The following is an 18,470-nucleotide window of genomic DNA, read 5'->3' as shown; positions in this document are numbered from 1 at the left end:
TTCGTCTGCGCAATACTAATCCATTACATACTATGCTTCATGGTGTCAGCTGTTAAAATCGAAGGAAATACATGTTGATTATTTTTACAGGAATAATTTAATTTGTGCCTTTACTGCATAACGCGAACAACAAAATATTAATACTATTTTATATTATGTGTTTGTGTAGATATTTCTTCGTCATGTTTTATTCTATTCAATTGTGTTCAATGATAATACGCTCCTATGTTTGATAATTTAATTATAAAAATATGAATATATGTTATATACGTTTATTAAAGTTTCCATTTCAGATTTCACTTTTTCGTACAGTGTTGTTTTATTATGTTATACCTGTGACACGATGTGTGAGAAAGAACTGAATTCTTGAGACTATAACTTAAGACTAAAGTTCATCGGTTACTTTGAAATTCATCGGTGCCGCGTCGTTAGCATTTTATACGTTTTAGGTGAAGTATAATCACTTTTTTACGCCAGATGTTACTATTTATAACATCATTTATTTTTTTTAAGAAACATATCTTAAACGTTAGAAACGATATGCGTACGACATATAAATCGTATTAATATTATAAAAATATAATATGTAATCTACTGTGTGTGATGGTACAATAGATGCAAGGAAATTTTTATACAGAATGATAAATTCTTTGTTCTTCCAATTTTTATTAACTTTACATTTATTAGTAATGATGTAATTACGTTTTCTGTTTGCCGGCATAAAAAATACTGTTATATGAAAAAAATTTGAATATCAAACCATTTGTGTGTTTATAAATTCAAACAAAGACATACATAGAAAAATATGAAATGAGAATTGCACGGTGGTTACGCCTAAAATTCAAAAAGACTTTAGGTAGTGTTTAATAAGTTGGGAATAAACGGTAAGTGACCAACGGGAATAATAACGCAGTGTACCTTAGACAGCATGGAAAATTACCCAGTGTACACGATGCAATGTTTAAGTGATACGAGATAGGAACGTTACTCTCTCGGTTAAATTGTTGTAACGAGTCAAGACCAACAGATGGCGAACGGGCATTTTATTGAGTGAGTGTAATTGGTGTGTTTCAGTCACGTGGGACGATCGCGGGACGCGCCGACAGCGCCAAGCGTATTTGGCGGGACCGCACTTAGACGGCGTCGTCTGTGCTTCTGGCAAGTTTGTCGTGTAGTGAACCACAAAGGCTCTTGTCCGATAATGGTGAGTATCCGCAAGTTTTCAGCGGATCCTTTAGCCATCCGTGCATTCTAATAGCACAACCGTATTCTACAATGTTCATGCTGTCTTCTGGCGAAATTTCGTGGCCGTATCTTGCAAATTAACCGTGATTTTCGTTTCTGAACAGGCTGGCGGAAAGGCGGGCAAGGACTCGGGTAAAGCGAAGGCGAAGGCGGTCTCTCGTTCGGCGAGGGCCGGCTTGCAGGTGAGTTTATTACCTACTACTCGAGCAATTCAAATGCATAGAATAGAAGTTTGTCAACATTATTTTTCGATAATGAACGTCTACGTGATTATTTTAAATAGATTTTAAGGGTAAAAAGGTTAAATCATTGTGGTTGGCGCGAAAAACCGAAGCGTTTTTAGATACATAATGAACAATTCATTTTTTTCAAGTATTTACGATCTTGCTGTGAATAAAATATATGAAAGTGCTTGATTTAACTTCGATTTATACGTATTGTGTTAAATAACTGAAGAAAACTTGGAGGAAGTCTATTATTTTTTAAATTAAAGTTATGGTGATTACGTCTAAGTTCGGAAGTTTTCAAACGAGTCGTTGAGTCTGTGTACTTTACGCCCCCTCCTCTCATATCTTGCTATTCAGCTACTAATATGATTCTCATCGAATTATTTCGTTTTTTTAATTTTCAAAAAATCATTTAATACAAATCGCTGTGTTGGAAATTGTTTGCGTTTAGTCATATGCGAATTCTGTCAAGATAATTTAAATTGACAGCGATTCTAATTTAGTCTTGTATTATTATTTTTGTATTCAATAGGCTCGTCCATTATTGAAATTTAGTCAATAGCGACATTGATATTTTTTATGTTGAAACCGTGTATTCTTATTTATTTAAGTATAAAAATTTAACAATTTTTTAAATTAATTTAAAGGACTCTAGTTTGTGATATGTAGAAACGTATATAGTTATGTATACAAACAAACATGTAAATAATAACATTAAGTATGTAAACATTAAACTTAATATCTTGTAAAGTAACATTACATTTTCTTTATGAAGTTTATCAACCATTGTCTTCGGATAACTATAATTTCCAACTGTAGAAAATTTATTATTATTTTGAACGTGTAAATAAATAAAATACAGGATATTCGTTAGTGAATGACGAAATCACATACTAAACTGGAGAGCTCGGGAAAGCCGAATCATCGTACACCGCTCGATATTCGTTGTGTTAAAAGAGGAAGACTGAGTTATGTGTGCTGTTCTATGTGTAGACAAAATTGGTTTTTCGTTTAGGAGAATCGGATACAGCGTGGCTATATAAAGAATTGTTGCGGGGAAAGTACTGGGAACGTATAATATTACGAAAAATTGTGTCATTCGTCGTCGTTCGATATTTGTTATACGAAAAGCTGCTGACGCCGAGTGACCTCATGTTATTTGAACAGACATTATATGTGATGCGTCCTAACCCAAAAATATTTACCTTGCCACGAATGCAAAATTACCTTTCGATGTAATATCATTTTTACCTATATTAGACATAGTACGTTTGATTTTTTTCAGTTTCCGGTTGGTAGAATTCACAGGCATTTGAAAAACAGAACCACAAGTCATGGTCGAGTCGGTGCTACAGCAGCAGTATACAGTGCAGCTATCTTGGAATACCTCACTGCTGAGGTGAGTGAGAATATATGTGAAAGAAGAAAGCATTCACAAAACAAAGAGAGAAAGACAGAGAAAGAAAGGCAAATACGCACAATAGGAAGATCAGCCGTTATAACCAGGAATATATACGTTGGCATCACTAGCGACTGATGGCGTCACTAACGCCAAGCATCATGGCCGATTTTTCCCGCCTTTTCGTCAACCGTAGGCAAATAAGGAACAATTCTTTCTTCTGCTTATCGTGTTATATAGAATTTCTCTTTTAAATTCATATTTTTCATTTTTTACGAAAGTAAAAACTTTCATCTTCGTTAGGGAAATATTATTATATAGTTACATTCTAAAAAGATATGTTTACGGACAAACAATTCTTGCATTACTAATGCTTTAGTTTATAATTACTTTTGTAATTTTGAAGCATTTCTATGTTTCTATTAAAAGATGATGTCTAATCCTTATATGTACATATTTATTCACATATTGTTACATGCTTTCATATTATTTTTTTGTATTCTGTATGTAAGGTATTGTGTTTTGTAGTGTTACGTGCTAAAGTTTCATAAATAGTGCACGATATTAGATGTGTTATGAAACGATGTTTTGTTTGTTTTAGGTTCTCGAATTGGCAGGAAATGCATCAAAAGATTTGAAGGTCAAACGTATTACACCAAGACATCTCCAGCTTGCTATACGTGGTGATGAAGAATTAGATAGTCTTATTAAAGCAACTATCGCTGGAGGAGGTATGTTTTCTAATAGTTCCATTACTTTAATAGTTGTAATTAAAGGGTCACGTGATCATATATTATCATATTATATAATCTTGGTATAATAAATTAAAGCATTAACTTGCTCCTGAATTAAAAGTCTTGATTCAAAGTAATTAATTTTGCTATAAAAGTTATATTATGATTATTAAAAATGGTGGTTTAAAAGTCTAGTCAAAACATAAGAATTATTTACCTTATATGTTTATTGCAAATATCTTCCGTATATTCTCAAAAAGTAATAGAATGTTATATCAATGCGATTAAGATTAAACAATGATTTTTTATGTAATTTTCTCCTGTTACAGGCGTTATACCACATATCCACAAATCGTTGATTGGAAAGAAGGGTTCGCAAAAGCCAGCATAATTTAGTGATTCAGTTAAGAACATGTGAAGCTATGTAGACAAAACAGATGCGAGCAGAGTGATTGTTGATAAAGTGTACCTATGTTACGAAATTGATGGCGAGAGACTGGCGTGATATATATATATATATATATATGTATATATATATATATAGATATATAAATAAAACAAATATTGATATAATTTAATATAGGTAACGAGAGTTAAAAAAAAGACAAATTTTCACCACATAATTGGCATTTAGAGTCGGGAAAGTTAATAATATAGTCTGAAAATTTTAGTGTACGTTATACTGCAATTACTTGACAAGCGATGCGTTGTAGCATGGTTTGCTCAAAACTGCAGAAGTCTTTGATACTGTATGCGGATTGTAAACTAAACGTTTTGAAAGTTGGAGTATTTAAGGACTTGGATGTGTCGTAAAGTTTGTAATTTTAAAAGAAAATTGTTCTTTTGATTTCTTATTTTGTGCATGGTGTTTAACTTTGTCTCTTTTTTAAACTATTGCGTGTAACTAATGTTGTTTTCTTAAAATTAGCTATTAAATAGTATAACGGTAATTCGATAAAGGTGTATAATATGAGCGAGTATTAATAGGTATTTCATAAATTTTTTCACTTTCAATTTTTGAAATTTTTAATCCATTTATATTTAACTGTTTAATACCTTACGATTATAGTTACAAGTAAAAGTAGTTACGTACTCATTCTTGTTATTAAATACTCTTAACTATCTCATAGCAGTAAACAGTGTGCATAAATACCTCTAGATTAAATTTTTAATTTTGGACACTTTGTATTCTAAAATTTGTGTTGCCGAATATCTTTGCTTAAATTTTTGAAGTTTTCAGTCTCTGTAACATTAGTATATAAGATTACATGAGAAATCATTTTGCTGACTTTGCTTCTATTCTGTTAATTTTGTGAAACGCAATAAGTTTTAATTTGTAGTGTGCTGTAATTTATGTCCATGATTATGAGACTGGAATCTTTGAAATCTATAAGGCTTTTACTCGTGTGAAGGTCAAAGAAAAAGTATTTCGGCATTGCAAAGCCTTTGATGTAATATATAATCTTTATTCCAGTAGTGTTCAATTGATGTAAAATCCATAGTAGAAATATCGAAACAATTTGAAATAAAATAGTATACATTTTTAGTTCTAACAACTATCGATTTCTATTTTGGTTCCATTCACATCACTTTCCATTTTATTCATAAAACTACTGTTACTTGTGTCATTTAGTGTAATTTTCGCTGTATTAAATACCAGCCACATGTAAAATGTTCATTTTCATAATAAAGAGCAATTTTACTATTATCTATAGTTCAATTATTAAAAATTGTTGAGTCAAGAAGAGATATACTAATTTGTATTTTGTGCCTTCTTTAAGTCTTTAAATTAAAATGGACTAAGAGGTAATATATAATTAAAAGGCTGTAATACAACGAATGATTTTTGTAAATGCATTATTGTACACAAACTGTGTAATGTTTTCATATATTATGTGTAAACAGTTTCTAAATACACATTCTGTGCTAGAAGGTAACGGTTGTCTAGTAAAATTTGAAAACTACCTTAGGTTTGATGTAAAGGTATATGATGGGCATATACATAAATACAAAGAATTTTTAAATTATATAATGCAGGAAAGAATACTTAGTAATTCTATTTAAAAATTAATAAATCGAATCTTTGTTTCGTTATAATCTTTGTTAGCGTATAAAAATAAGTACATTTATTTGTAAAAAGATGTAATATATACCATTTTGCAAACACTATCATCTCTATGATATAAATTGTATTATTTAGAAAATGAGAGCGAAAATAGAGGATCATTTCTTTTGATCATTATAAGTATAAAGTAAAATTTTTTATAAGTATAAATTAAAGTTTTTTGAAATTTCACGTAGTGAGTATATCCACGTCCAGTGCTGCCATCACACTGGGAGCGGTCTCCTATCACTACTCGATTTCCCCCACCAGCAACCAATCCCATGGCTCGTTCAAAACCTTGCGGCTTTTCGTCGAGTCCGCTTCTAGTGGGGTACGGTGTAGCTCCTTGCATTTGTGTGGGAGTGAGATAGCAGCAAGGAAGAGCTCCCCACTAAGCCGGTCAGAAGCTCAGTCGCCTTTCACGAGTTCGGTCGGTTGGGCGGCTTGTGTCGTAGATATCATTGTAAACGTGAGCATCAGTCGCTTGATACATAAATTCCATTCCATAACAGGAACGAACAAGCTCGTTTATCGACTTTGCGATAGGGGACAGGATCTCTCGACGGATCGTCCTCGGATCCGTCGTGAGAGGGCCGCGAGATAGTGCACACACCGGTGACAGAACGCGTGGGTAATGTCAAGCAGTGTATAGTTGTACGATCAAGATTTCGTATACTTTGGTATATCCTGGTTTACGGGTACCGGAATTTCGCTCGCGGAAAGATCAGTGAAGAGAGGACCTGTTTCCGTTTCGCTCACGTTGCGCTGTTGCCGGTGTTTACTCTTTGCAATCGAATTTTTACGCGCGCGAAGGGTGCGGGTAGGGGAAACAATTGGTTCGAAAAACCGGTGATTTGTAATTATAAAGAGTATCGTATTCTGTTTCGAAGCGGTCTTCTTGGTTTCGTGGCAAGAGTCAACGGTATGACATCCTTGGCGTAATTTTCCACCGTAATACACCTGGATCCAAGATTCTTTGAAGATGACGAATAGAGACACGGAACGAACCTTCCTTCGTGGCCGGTAAGTCTTTTCTGCCTGTTTCCGTAATATATTTGCGTGACATTGCTTTTACTTGATCAACCTGTTAGCCAAGTTATATTATTCACCTTTACTATGTTACGGTGAAAGGAACATCTTGTTGCACCGTGGCTTACTTTGAATTTACTAACGTCACGTTCTCTGGAAATATCTATAGAAACTTGAGATTCGACGATTCAGTGAAAATATACTTGCGCTTTTCATATCATTTCACTGATTTGTTGTGCTACATCATTCACTGTTACCATTGATCTCGGAAAATTAATCATACGTACGGTATGTGTATGTATTTGAACACTAGTTGCTTCAACGAAGGTCAATGAACAGTATTGACGCTTGGTTTCGACGTTTTTACGGTTGTTTCATCTCGGAATGTTATGTGCATCGAGCGTTGCTACAATTTATCAGTCTATTCTGTTACTTTATGTTTTAGAGTTACTTTAAGGAAAATATACTTTGTGATGTTTTGTACTTTAGCGAAAATTTGTACAACTACGATATGATTAACTGGTTGATATTTCAAGGTTTGTCTCTTGTATTTACCAGGAATTGAAATTTAAGCGTACATTCATATTTCATGGTTATATCATATTACTATCAGGGGATTTTTTATTTTAAGTTGAAAAATTTGGACTATTAATTTTCTGAATTTATAGTATTGACAAGTAATAATATGGATTGCTTACATTTCCATATTTGGTTAGTCATTAAATCTCATTTTAAGGCATTTTGGATATTATGAAGAAACAATATAATGCAATACATATTTATTTATAGTAATTGACTCCATATTTTAGGATAATTATATAGACTCCAGTTTTATATTTTCATTCTTTAGTGTTAGATATTATTCTTTGTTATATATATTTAATAGCTTTTTCTTAAAGTTGTTAGTATGTTTTTAATAGTTTATTGAAAATAATTGTGGAGTCTTCCAAATATGTAAACAGGTCTATTCTTAGTAAAAACATGTTTATTAAATAATTTTTCAATTAGTATATTATAAGATTGTCCTTTTAAATAAAAATAAGATATTACGTTTTTTAATATTATAATTTCTTTTACTTATGTATATATGTTATTTGCTTCACACTTTGTCACTTTCATTGTTTGGACTGGATTTCATCGTTTTCATGCAAAGTTCATTGATCTTCATTACAAAACTACTTTGAATATTCGACACGTTGACGTAATGACACATTATTCAGAGAGTTTTATTTTGCTTATTCTTAGAACACTGCCAGAAGTCGTTTAGAATGTATATGGGATTTTCATGAGTCTGTGCGTTTCTTATAAACGTCATGTTGAATCATATTTAATAATTTTTAACAATGATTCCATAATTGATTATTTATTTCCTAGTGAAATAAAATAAAGTGTTAGATGTATCATGGAAATGTGAATGAATAATCAGTTCTGGCATAGGTTTTTATAATTTTTTAACCATGAATTAATTGACATGTTTTATTCAAAATTTCATGCATAGTGAAGCAATATGAAATTATAGAAAAACCATGAATAAATTTTCAGAAATGGTTACTGAAACAATTAATTTGTACAAAATATACAGATAAGCTACGTTGTATTACATGCAACTATAAAATTTTGCTTAACCATATTTCAACGAAATTATGAAAAATTAATGAGTATCACAATCCAAAGATTACAGTCCACAGATTAGGATTATGAAAATAATAAGGTAAAGAAAGGGCCACATTTTGGAGTCTACATATCACACGTTATTCTAAGAAACCTTGTTCCAAAATGCTCGCCAATTTCATTATCCTTGATTTTCTTCGAGAAACCTTGTTTCTTGTAATACATTGAACAGAGGAAAAAGGAAAGAAATTCCACAAATTTCTTGAAATGTTCTTATCTCAAACTTAATATATTCCTACTACATATTTATCGAGTCATCGAGAAAAAAAAATGTACAGCAATGCGCAAAATGTTTGCATCTAACTTTGTCACATATACGTACATATAAATAAATAAATAAATATAATCCAAATATGTAAGCTGCAATATCTGAAGAATGAAATCGTTATTTGCGTGTTAATAAAAATATGAATTTGCCTAAATATTCGTAATTGAGTACCGATGTTACAAACATTACTTTTTAGAATTGCTTACAGAATTTACAATTGTTTATGTCTTTTTCGTGTAACAAATAAATTTACAGAAGTAAGCTATTTGTTACTGAAAAAGATTAAAACATTAATCCTGTATACTCATGGCTTTCTTGCGCAATAATTTATGCATTAACTGACAGTTAATAGTTGACAAGTGATAAATTATAGATTTGTTATAAAAAGAATTAATAATTATTTTATGTCATCAGTATTATTAATAATTATTAACGATAATTACACGTAACATCAGTAAATATCAATATCATTACTAATCATTAATATTATAGACAGACAGATCTTTCTACAGAGATGGTTTTTCCAATTTCATATCGAGCAGGACTCGTTTTATTTCTAACTTTCTCGCCGTAACCCGTTAGCCATTTATGCGAAAATATTTTAAACACAGCCCAGTGTCTTTGCGTGGTCTATCCTACGAGTATTAGCAAAAATGTTTTCTGTAATCTAAATACCGGTACTTGGAACGCAAGGTCGGTTGATCGGCAACGTCATCGAGGCGACGGCAAATGTTGCGGTGAAAGTTTATCCTGCGTGGTAGGGATCTCTGCACGCTACGTTCATGCAGGAATGAACACGGAATCGTTCTTAGAACGAGAGCCTTTCCGACGTAGCTTGGGAATTTCATGTATAAATACAGGAAATACTTCTTCGTTACTTAACATGAGCTGGAAACGCGTAATCTTGTTTGCGTGTCTTTCTACAACTTATTCTTTCGTGTCGGTATCACATCGGTTGATTGATTCGAGTGTCGCGTTCGTATCTTTTGATTTACCTCGCTTTGCGATATTGAGAGTTTAAGAGTTTAGACGAGTCGGAGTCTCTTACTGCTTCTTCGTCGTCTCGCCTTTAATCTTGCACCGCACGTGATTAATCCATTAAGGATCACGTAAAAGTCGCGTAAACGTAATTTTATTAAACAATCGCGAATTGAATCGTCGTTTTGTCAGGCCACTGAAAATTTATTAGTACAATAAATACATTCCAGATTATTATATTATATTAGTATAATGGATACATTGATAATTCATACAGTTGCAAGATCTAGATGGGACAAGTAGCGATTTCTTAGAATTTTTTTTTTATAATCACGATATGGATTCTATAGGATTCGATAAGGTGAATTGATTTAAAAGGAAGAAAAAATATTGCGTTAACGCAACGTTGGCTTTCGATGAGTCAAGTAATCTTGTCTCTTTATTTTGTTAATATTATATTTTTTATATTGTCGATTTAGTTCGTTTTAATCTGTGATTTATAAATCTTCTCTGTATTTAGGTTCTTGGCTAATAGTGTGCTTGGCTTTTAATCTAATATGAAGATCACAGTCAAGTAGAATATCGCACTAGGTCACAGTGTACGTGGAAGATACAGTGATTTTAGATCTCTGCTGTAATGTCAATTTTTCTATGCAAGTTAATGGGATTGCGCGAATGTTTCGTGTGATTAAAATAAATTTATATAATACGATTATAAATTATAATACAATTTATAATCATCATATAAATATTGTAGTGTTACGCGCAGACTGGAATACGCGTGCCATACAAAAGTCGCATTGATCGGCTTCATAAATTGGAAACTGCAGGAAAAATGACGATATTATAAACGCCGTTTTCAAAATTTATTTTGTAGCCAGTGATAAGCTTAATAGAATGGAATGATTGATGGGCGAAATATTTGTTCCACTGTAACAATTAAATCATTAGTTAATTGTAGAGGAATAATTAAAAAAACGTTTAAAATTTTATGCACTCTGTCCGTAGTCATACAATGTTCGTCGATGTTCAGATATTTATCAGTTTAATGTGTTTGTTAATCAAAGGAAGTGTTGCATCGTTTGGGTAGCTAAAATATTGTAAGTACTTGACCGTTGCAATTACGAAGAGGCTACGATTGAATGAATACTATCTTATTGCGTTGGCAACTAAGTGATTGCGGATTTTGTCAATAGCACCTAATGACCAACGCAATAGCTTGTATATATAATATCTACGTTAAAGTTCATTTGATACGAATACAATGAGGGAGAATGGAATTGTTCGTTAAATATTTGTATATTTGCGAGTTAAATATTGTCATGTGACACGCGTTTGGAAAATCTCTTTACTGGTTAATTAGTAATTGAAACAAAAATGCAGTTAGATGGTGGAATATTTTATGAAATTTTAGATCTAGGAATATTGAAATATCATTATTAAGAACTTATGCTTTTAGTTAATATTTCGAGGCAAATGTAAGTTTGTTCAATTTTATCGTATGTTTGGCAATTCTGTAATGGCTTTTCTATGGGACAAATTGGACTCAAATGTCTATATCTATATGAAAACTAGAGTTGATCAGTTTGATTTCTAAGACATTTCTATTTCTTTGCACCGAGTACTTTGTACCTCCCCATGATAGTCGAGTCTCACTGCAATGCTAATTTGTCAAAATGTTCCGTACAATATACGTATTATATCATTAAAATTATGTTCTTTTTGCAAGTGTTGCAGTATTCTTGCGAGCCATTGTATGTACAGTAATGGACAAAAGTTCAAGACTACCTTTCTGATACATTATCGCGCTATGTTATAGATAATAAATAACCAACAGTACGCAGTCGTTCTCTATGGAAATCCACTCTATTACAGCCTATTAAATTTTAAATCATCAGAAAACAACACTCCATTAAAATGTACTGTCCGTACTTGTACTGTCCCAGTGCTTGTGTGCTTCCCGGAAGCAGAAGCAATTTCTGGCTTCCGATTTTTACGACTGAGTATTGGATTCTTCGGAAGCTCCTTCGACGCTAAAATCACGAAAATACTTCTGAACGATTCTCACGCAAATGTTCAGATCATTCGTAACGCAGATTTCGTTTTAAGAATCAATAGCAATTCGAAAATGATTCTTTTCGGATAAGCAGTGGATGCGTTGGTTTATCTTTCTTCTTCCTTCATCCATTTTTTTTAAATTTATAAATGCTGTTTCAGGTGTTCCAATAACATTTCCTATATTTCGCCAAATGTCTTTCATCTCTTGCGTAGTGATATAGCAATTTTTCCACCTTCAAAGCGTACATTGCTGCTATACCCAGGTAATTTCACTTAAATTTACCAATTGTTATTACGAATTTAGTACGTTGTGTTATATAGTTTTAAATTAATATTCGTAGCAAATACAGCATCGAATCGTTTTATACTCATCCTCTCAGGTGTTGCTCGTGTTTTCAGTCTCCTGGCCGTTCGTAGATAGAGCGTGAGCGCATATGTAATTGCAAGGACGATTTGGTTATTTAGTATTTATAATATGATGCGATAATTTATCAGAGAGATAGTCGTCCTAGATTTTTGTCAGCTACTGTATATGAATCAAACACGTATTCGTCATTCACCGGTCACTTTTACTGAAAAATTAAAGTCGTAATACGTGTGTTTATACTAACTAGGCAAACACATTTCGTCATGTTTTTCGAGAGACATTTACGAGTAGGTCTGGTTCGTGGTTTCTTGAATCAGCGGCACAGCGCGATCCGTTAGTACATCCTCTGGGTCATCGACCATACGGCCGTACAGAAGACTCCATGAGCTCGTCTTCTATCGTGAAACCGTAGAATTTTCTATCAGATCCCCACCAAACTTTCTTCTGATAATCTAACATCAAATGTCCTGCAGGCGAACTTGTCTTTGTAGCAGAGATCACGCAGCTCATCCAACTTTCAGCTTGGAATTAATTTCTTACAGGTGCATAAATTTTTACGGGAGGAAAGTCGTTTCAGTTTCCTCTGCGAACTACCAACTTGTCTCTGGCCGCGAGATTGAGAACATCGAAATGATAACTTCCGAACGTTTGCCTCGTCTGGAAAAAGTAATCGGCGAATAATTAAATTGGCTGTTGCGCAAAGGGTGAAAAGTTTTAATTAAAACGTCAACAGGGAATGTACTCTGTCAGCTAGTGCAAACATTCCTGTTGTTCTCTATGTTTAATGGCGACTTTGCTGTAATTAAGCCACTGTCTAACGCTTTTATTCCGACGTGATTTTAAAAATGCGCCGCGTCGAGAAAAGGTAATTTCTTAACTTGCTATACGAATGAAGCAGATTCAAGCGAGGATGAATATTATTCGTTAGAATATTTTTATGTAATTTGGCAATTATTGGAAAAGGTGTTGCTCATTGATATTTAAATAAATTATAATTGTAAATATACTATGTATATCATGCTAGACTTTTTGAAATTTTATTAGCATAATATTATGATCAAACGTAATTATCGTGATTATATTCGTGGAATTTGGAACCGATCCCATAATATGTATAAAGATTGTAAGATATTTATTACAAGCACGTATTTATAGTACCAAATCAGTATGTGTTTGTGAAACGGATTTTAAGTACAAAAAATACAATACAATAAATAAAATTTAAATTGTATTTTGTAACTTCTATTTACATTTTTGGATCTGTTTGAAATCTTACCAATATGATCGCGAAAGTTGTATGTAGTACGAAAATACATTTTTTGTATAGAAGATATGATATATATTTGGAAAAGTTTTTATGGGGTTCAAATAGGATTCTCGTGAACACTGTACATGATACAAAGAGTTGTAAGTTCATAACAAAATCTTCTACATTAATATGGATTTTATTTTTCCCCTTAACTCGTTTTTGAAGAACTCTAATCGCGTTACTTCTTCATCTTCGTCTATTATCAAGAAAATTGAATAGGATTTTTATTATATGCAAGAGCTAGTCAAAGAATCGTCCTAATTTATAGTTATTAAAACTGTGCAACGTTACTTTTGGGAAATTAAATTTATGCAGAATTTTAAAAAAGTTCTTGGATGGTAAAATTCATAGATAGAAAAAATATGATCGTAATGATTATTATTGTAATTCTTTATCTCCTACTATTATTTATTGCTTCCTCCTGCAAGTTTCATCATCTGACACGTCATTTGTGTCAGGGATTCTTCACCATCAAGCACAGGTTTCTAATAATTGCGTAATTTTCAAGTGACAACTAGCCTTTCTTTACAAGTATCTTTCGCTTATGTAAAATTCATTCATCTTCGCATTATTTTTTGTTATTTTGGTTTTGATAAATGAAATCTTCTGACTAGTAATCTCTTGGCGTTCTGCCGTATGTGGAGAGTATTTGTAATATGCAAGTAGAGACTGTTCTTGATAAGGATGGCTGCGGAAATGAATGGTTTTGGTAGATATCTTTTCCCGGCTTTTGTCTAATCTTTATTTAGATTACGAAAATTACGTGTACTTTTTACAACGCTTTGCTAACGTGAGTCTGCTGTCTTTGCGGTTTGTTAACGTATTGTTGTTTAACGTACACGTACAGTGTTCGTATAGTCAAAGTTTTTCGTTATTAATTTTTTTGAAAACGTAAAAATATCTCGCTAACTAAGTTTAAAGTTCCACTCAATTTTTATCGTATTTTTCACTGAGAGATTGCGCTTTTACGATTACGATGATCCAATTTTTATAAAACTTTCACGCACTAACTACGTACTTACTTGCGATAGTTTCTGAAAGTTGTCCGGCAACTGTCATAGCCGTAAGAGTTAGGTCCTCTTCTTTGCTAACAGTGTATCATAGACGCGAACTATTTGCTGAGACGCTACGATCATCTCTGTTCATTTAAAAATATAAGCATATTATGTGCTTTAGTTAGTAATAGATTAATGAATTTTACAATCTATAAAGTATGAGTTATTGGAATTTTGTTTTATTAAGTGGAGATACTCGTATAACAACGAACTTTTTTCGGACCAACTATACTAATTATTGGGTTGGCAACTAAGTGATTGCGGATTTTGTCAATACCACTTAATGACAAAATTCGCAATCACTTAGTTGCCAACCCAATACATAGGACTAGATTCTTTTTCAATGCAAATGTAGTCTTCAAGTCAAATGTAATTTTTGTTTACTTCAATTCCTCTCATCTTTATTAACTTTTTAAATTACCGCGTTCAGTAATTTCTTAGTAACCAACAATGGTTACATGGTCAAAGGTGATTACAAGACTCACATAATAAGCAATAAACAACAAGTCGAACCGAACTAACATAGGACTAGACCCTTTTTCAATGCAAATGTAGTCTTCAAGTCAGATGTAATTTCTGTTTACTTCAATTCCTCTCATCTTTATTAACTTTTTAAATTACCACATTCAATAATTTCTTAGTAACCAACAATGGTTACATGGTCAAAGGTGATTATAGGACTCGCATAATAAGCAATAAACAACAAGTCGAACAGAACCAAAATAGGACTAGATTCTTTTTCAATGCAAATGTAGTCTTCAAGTCAGATGTAATTTTTGTTTACTTCAATTCCTCTCATCTTTATTAACTTTTTAAATTATCGCGTTCAATAATTTCTTAGTAACCAACAATGGTTACATGGTCAAAGGTGATTACAAGACTCACATAATAAGCAATAAATAATAAGTCGAACTGATCTAAAAGAATTAGTACTTCAAGACTTTCCATTCGCATCCCAAAAAGCTCTAGTCCCATATAACCAATAGCTGGTCTAAACAAAATTCATGGAAAGAAAAATATATAATGAAAATCTAGTCGATTAATATGACAAATTTATAAAACATAAATGTTGGAATTTGGCATAAATTCTCCTCGTATCGCCCTGTTGACTACGTGCCGAAAAATTATTTTTCCATTTTCCTCATAGCAATTCCAAGGTATTTACTATCTTAAAATATCTGAACAGATATGACAGTTATAATAAACGTTAACATAGAATATAATAAGAATCGCAGGGAACATTTTCGGCAATGACTTTTCCGAGGTACATCTTCATTCGCAATTTCAACTGATCATTCTGTCGGGAAGATCCACCGTGTACGTACAGTACACGAAATGTTCATGCGCTGCTGAGAAAAATTCCCCGAACGGCGTAACATCGCCTCGTGCCAAAGTTCTTCCTATCCGGCCGAGTGATAAATCACTTTCCGGATACTCGTACATCTGTTTCGCTGGTTTCGTATCGTATCTATCATACTGTTCGCTAAAACACCGACGTCTACGCTTCATTACGAATTCCATAACGTATCGAGTGCAGCTTTTCACGCCACCTTTGCAATTTGTCTTCGTCGTTGTGTTATTAGTAGCAACAATGAAAAATCACGGTCATCTACGGGCTTTGATATTTGCTGCGGTGACTATGAAACGGCGACAAATAATCGTGACGCTAGTCGTATAATAGTCGAAGGTCTATTTCCTTCAAAATTGAAGACAACGTGGTTCTAATTCCGTAGAAGAGAGGCCAGATTTTCAATTCGTTTGCCGCGACGAACAATGTGCCGGAGTTAATTACGAACGAGTATGTTTCGAATGGATGAATTTATAATAGTCGAAATTAAAATACAGTAGAGGCTCCAGCATCCGGATAACGGAGTATTTTCGGATAACGGAACAGCTTGTCTTTTTTCATGATCATTCTAGAAAACGTAATGATATAAGAACAAGATAAATGTAATTTATCGTCTTTCAATTATTCGCCAGTTCCGTAGTTTTTTTGCTAACGAGTCACATACATTTTCCGTTTTTTGTAATTTATTTATAATTGTCCTGTCTATCTTTATTCGTCTTATAATTGAAGAGGGCGAAATTACATTCTGTTCGTGTCTCAGTCTAAATTCTTGTAACGCTATGTTAATGCTTCTCTGTATCTCCATTTTTATTGCATTCTTTTTCCTTTTAAGCGTGAGTAGACTACACACGTTTATGCGTTTATAGGAAATTTAAAAACCGCATAAATCGTGCGTATGTGGAGTGACACAAAATGTCCAAAGTGTGATACTTATTATAATATTCAACAAAAATGACATTTTTACCAGAGATTCTATTTGTTCAATTAGATTTACAAAAGTACGAATTTTCGTAAAAACCCAAGATTTTGTCTCGTCTAAATAGGAGAATTAAAAGGATTGCCAGTAATCCAACTTAAAGCGATAAAATCAAAGATTGCTTTGTGGTAGTTAGAACTAGCGTTTTGATTTGATCAATATCATTGAATTATATTATTATTATCTTATTTTCCACGCATGCATACAAGTAGTATTATATAATGCAGTAATAACATTCTGTACAGCATAGCAATACTGTTATGTTTTATGATATCACTTCTTGTTCGTTAAGCTATTTAAATTCAAAAATACAGAATTCCATGTACAGTTTTTCCCTTGTTCGTATTTCAATTTCGTTCCTATAATCATATACATAGCAACATTCTTTCGACTTTAAGTTTTATATAAATTTACCATTTCCTCATTTTCGATATCAAATTTGAACAGTCGTTTCCGTAACAATCTTTGGTATAGTTTATCCGCTTGTGGACATGGTTAGACGTTACGAGTTTAAATAAAACTCCAAAGCGATCCTTGTACAACATAGTAATGCGTAGATATCAGTATTATCGAAAGTTCGTTACACTTATACGGTAAATTTCACGTACTATGTAGTTGAAGTTAAACTTGTGTTCACTTCCAAAGGATAGAATACACATTAAACTCATTTGGAAACAGCACAGTAAACAAAAAATAAAACATGTGAAATTAATTAAGAAACGATTTATCTTCACAAAATTCAAAGTCGACAGGAATAACGAAAGTCTGATATACAAATGTGTAATAGAGTAATGGCAGCCAAGTCACAGGTTTAAAAAATTGAAAGTCGACTAGCTAAAATCCTTCGTGCGATCATAAACGCAACCTGGTACGTTAGAAGCGACGATACTCGCAAGCCACAGCACGTCCATTCAATCCTAGAAGAGATCAAACGATTTTCTAACAAACGCAAAACCAGAGTCGAATTTCACGTAAATGCGCCGGTGGCACATTGTTGCAACAGTGCAGTTAGAAGACTGAAACGAAAACACTCTTTCGACTTGATATAATTTTGCTCTCATTGTACAAACGACGCTACTATTGTAAATAGCAACGTTCCCGTGACTTTTGAAACGCTTCTTGTGGCTTAAAGTAGCGAAAGCCACGCGATGCTCTTCTTACTATATACTATATAACTATTTGTAAATATTATGGGAGTAACAGGTATAGATAAATATGGGATTATAAGAAAAAACGTTTTGTTTCAAGAAGTGCGAAACGCTACGCAGTGTCCGATTTTAATCGACACAAATATACAACTTGTAAGAAGTTATAGCATGTACATATAATATAATATATAAATTTTAGAATATATTAGATGGTACACATTTCCTCTGTAGATTTATATAATTTTTTAACTAACACATTGAATGCCATGGGGGTCACCGGTGACCGACGCACCAAGATTAATAGAAATACATAATTTGAACAAATATCAATATTTACAAATTTTTTATTATTACCATCGCTACTACAATGGTGTGACGAAATTAATGTAGTATAAAACATATAAAAATAGTTTTATTTATACGTGAAATATAGATCTATTATGTGCGACCCCCACCAGTGGCTGTCGAACATGGGAAAAACCCGCTTTTTCCGTGTTTCACCTTAATGAACTATAACCCTAAGGAACGTTTCGACTTGAAAGATGTTTGATAGC

The 18,470-nt window shown here is 32.8% G+C and overlaps 2 protein-coding genes across 2 annotated transcripts in view; both read left to right on the top strand.

Annotated features, from left to right (window-relative positions):
* Positions 1–144: 144 nt before the first annotated feature.
* Positions 145–5,542, top strand: LOC122572225 (histone H2A.V). Its single transcript, XM_043736976.1, has 6 exons — positions 145–449; positions 1,075–1,204; positions 1,350–1,427; positions 2,758–2,871; positions 3,473–3,602; positions 3,935–5,542. Exons 2-6 carry the CDS (start codon positions 1,202–1,204, stop codon positions 3,994–3,996), a joined length of 387 nt encoding a protein of 128 aa, XP_043592911.1. The 5' UTR covers positions 145–449; positions 1,075–1,201; the 3' UTR covers positions 3,997–5,542.
* Positions 5,543–6,698: 1,156 nt separating this feature from the next.
* LOC122571721 (cadherin-87A) overlaps positions 6,699–18,470 on the top strand; it is a gene marked incomplete at its 5' end in the record, with an annotated part of 436,847 nt that continues 425,075 nt past the window's right edge. Inside the window, one exon of the mRNA XM_043735781.1 lies at positions 6,699–6,732. Coding sequence (XP_043591716.1) covers positions 6,699–6,732 — 34 coding nt within the window. The remainder of the gene's footprint in view (positions 6,733–18,470) is intronic.

Source organism: Bombus pyrosoma, linkage group LG10, assembly GCF_014825855.1.
Source record: "Bombus pyrosoma isolate SC7728 linkage group LG10, ASM1482585v1, whole genome shotgun sequence".
Classification (NCBI taxonomy): domain Eukaryota; kingdom Metazoa; phylum Arthropoda; class Insecta; order Hymenoptera; family Apidae; genus Bombus; species Bombus pyrosoma.
Note: the sequence above shows the minus strand (reverse complement) of the source record. Positions and strands in the feature narration are given on the sequence as shown.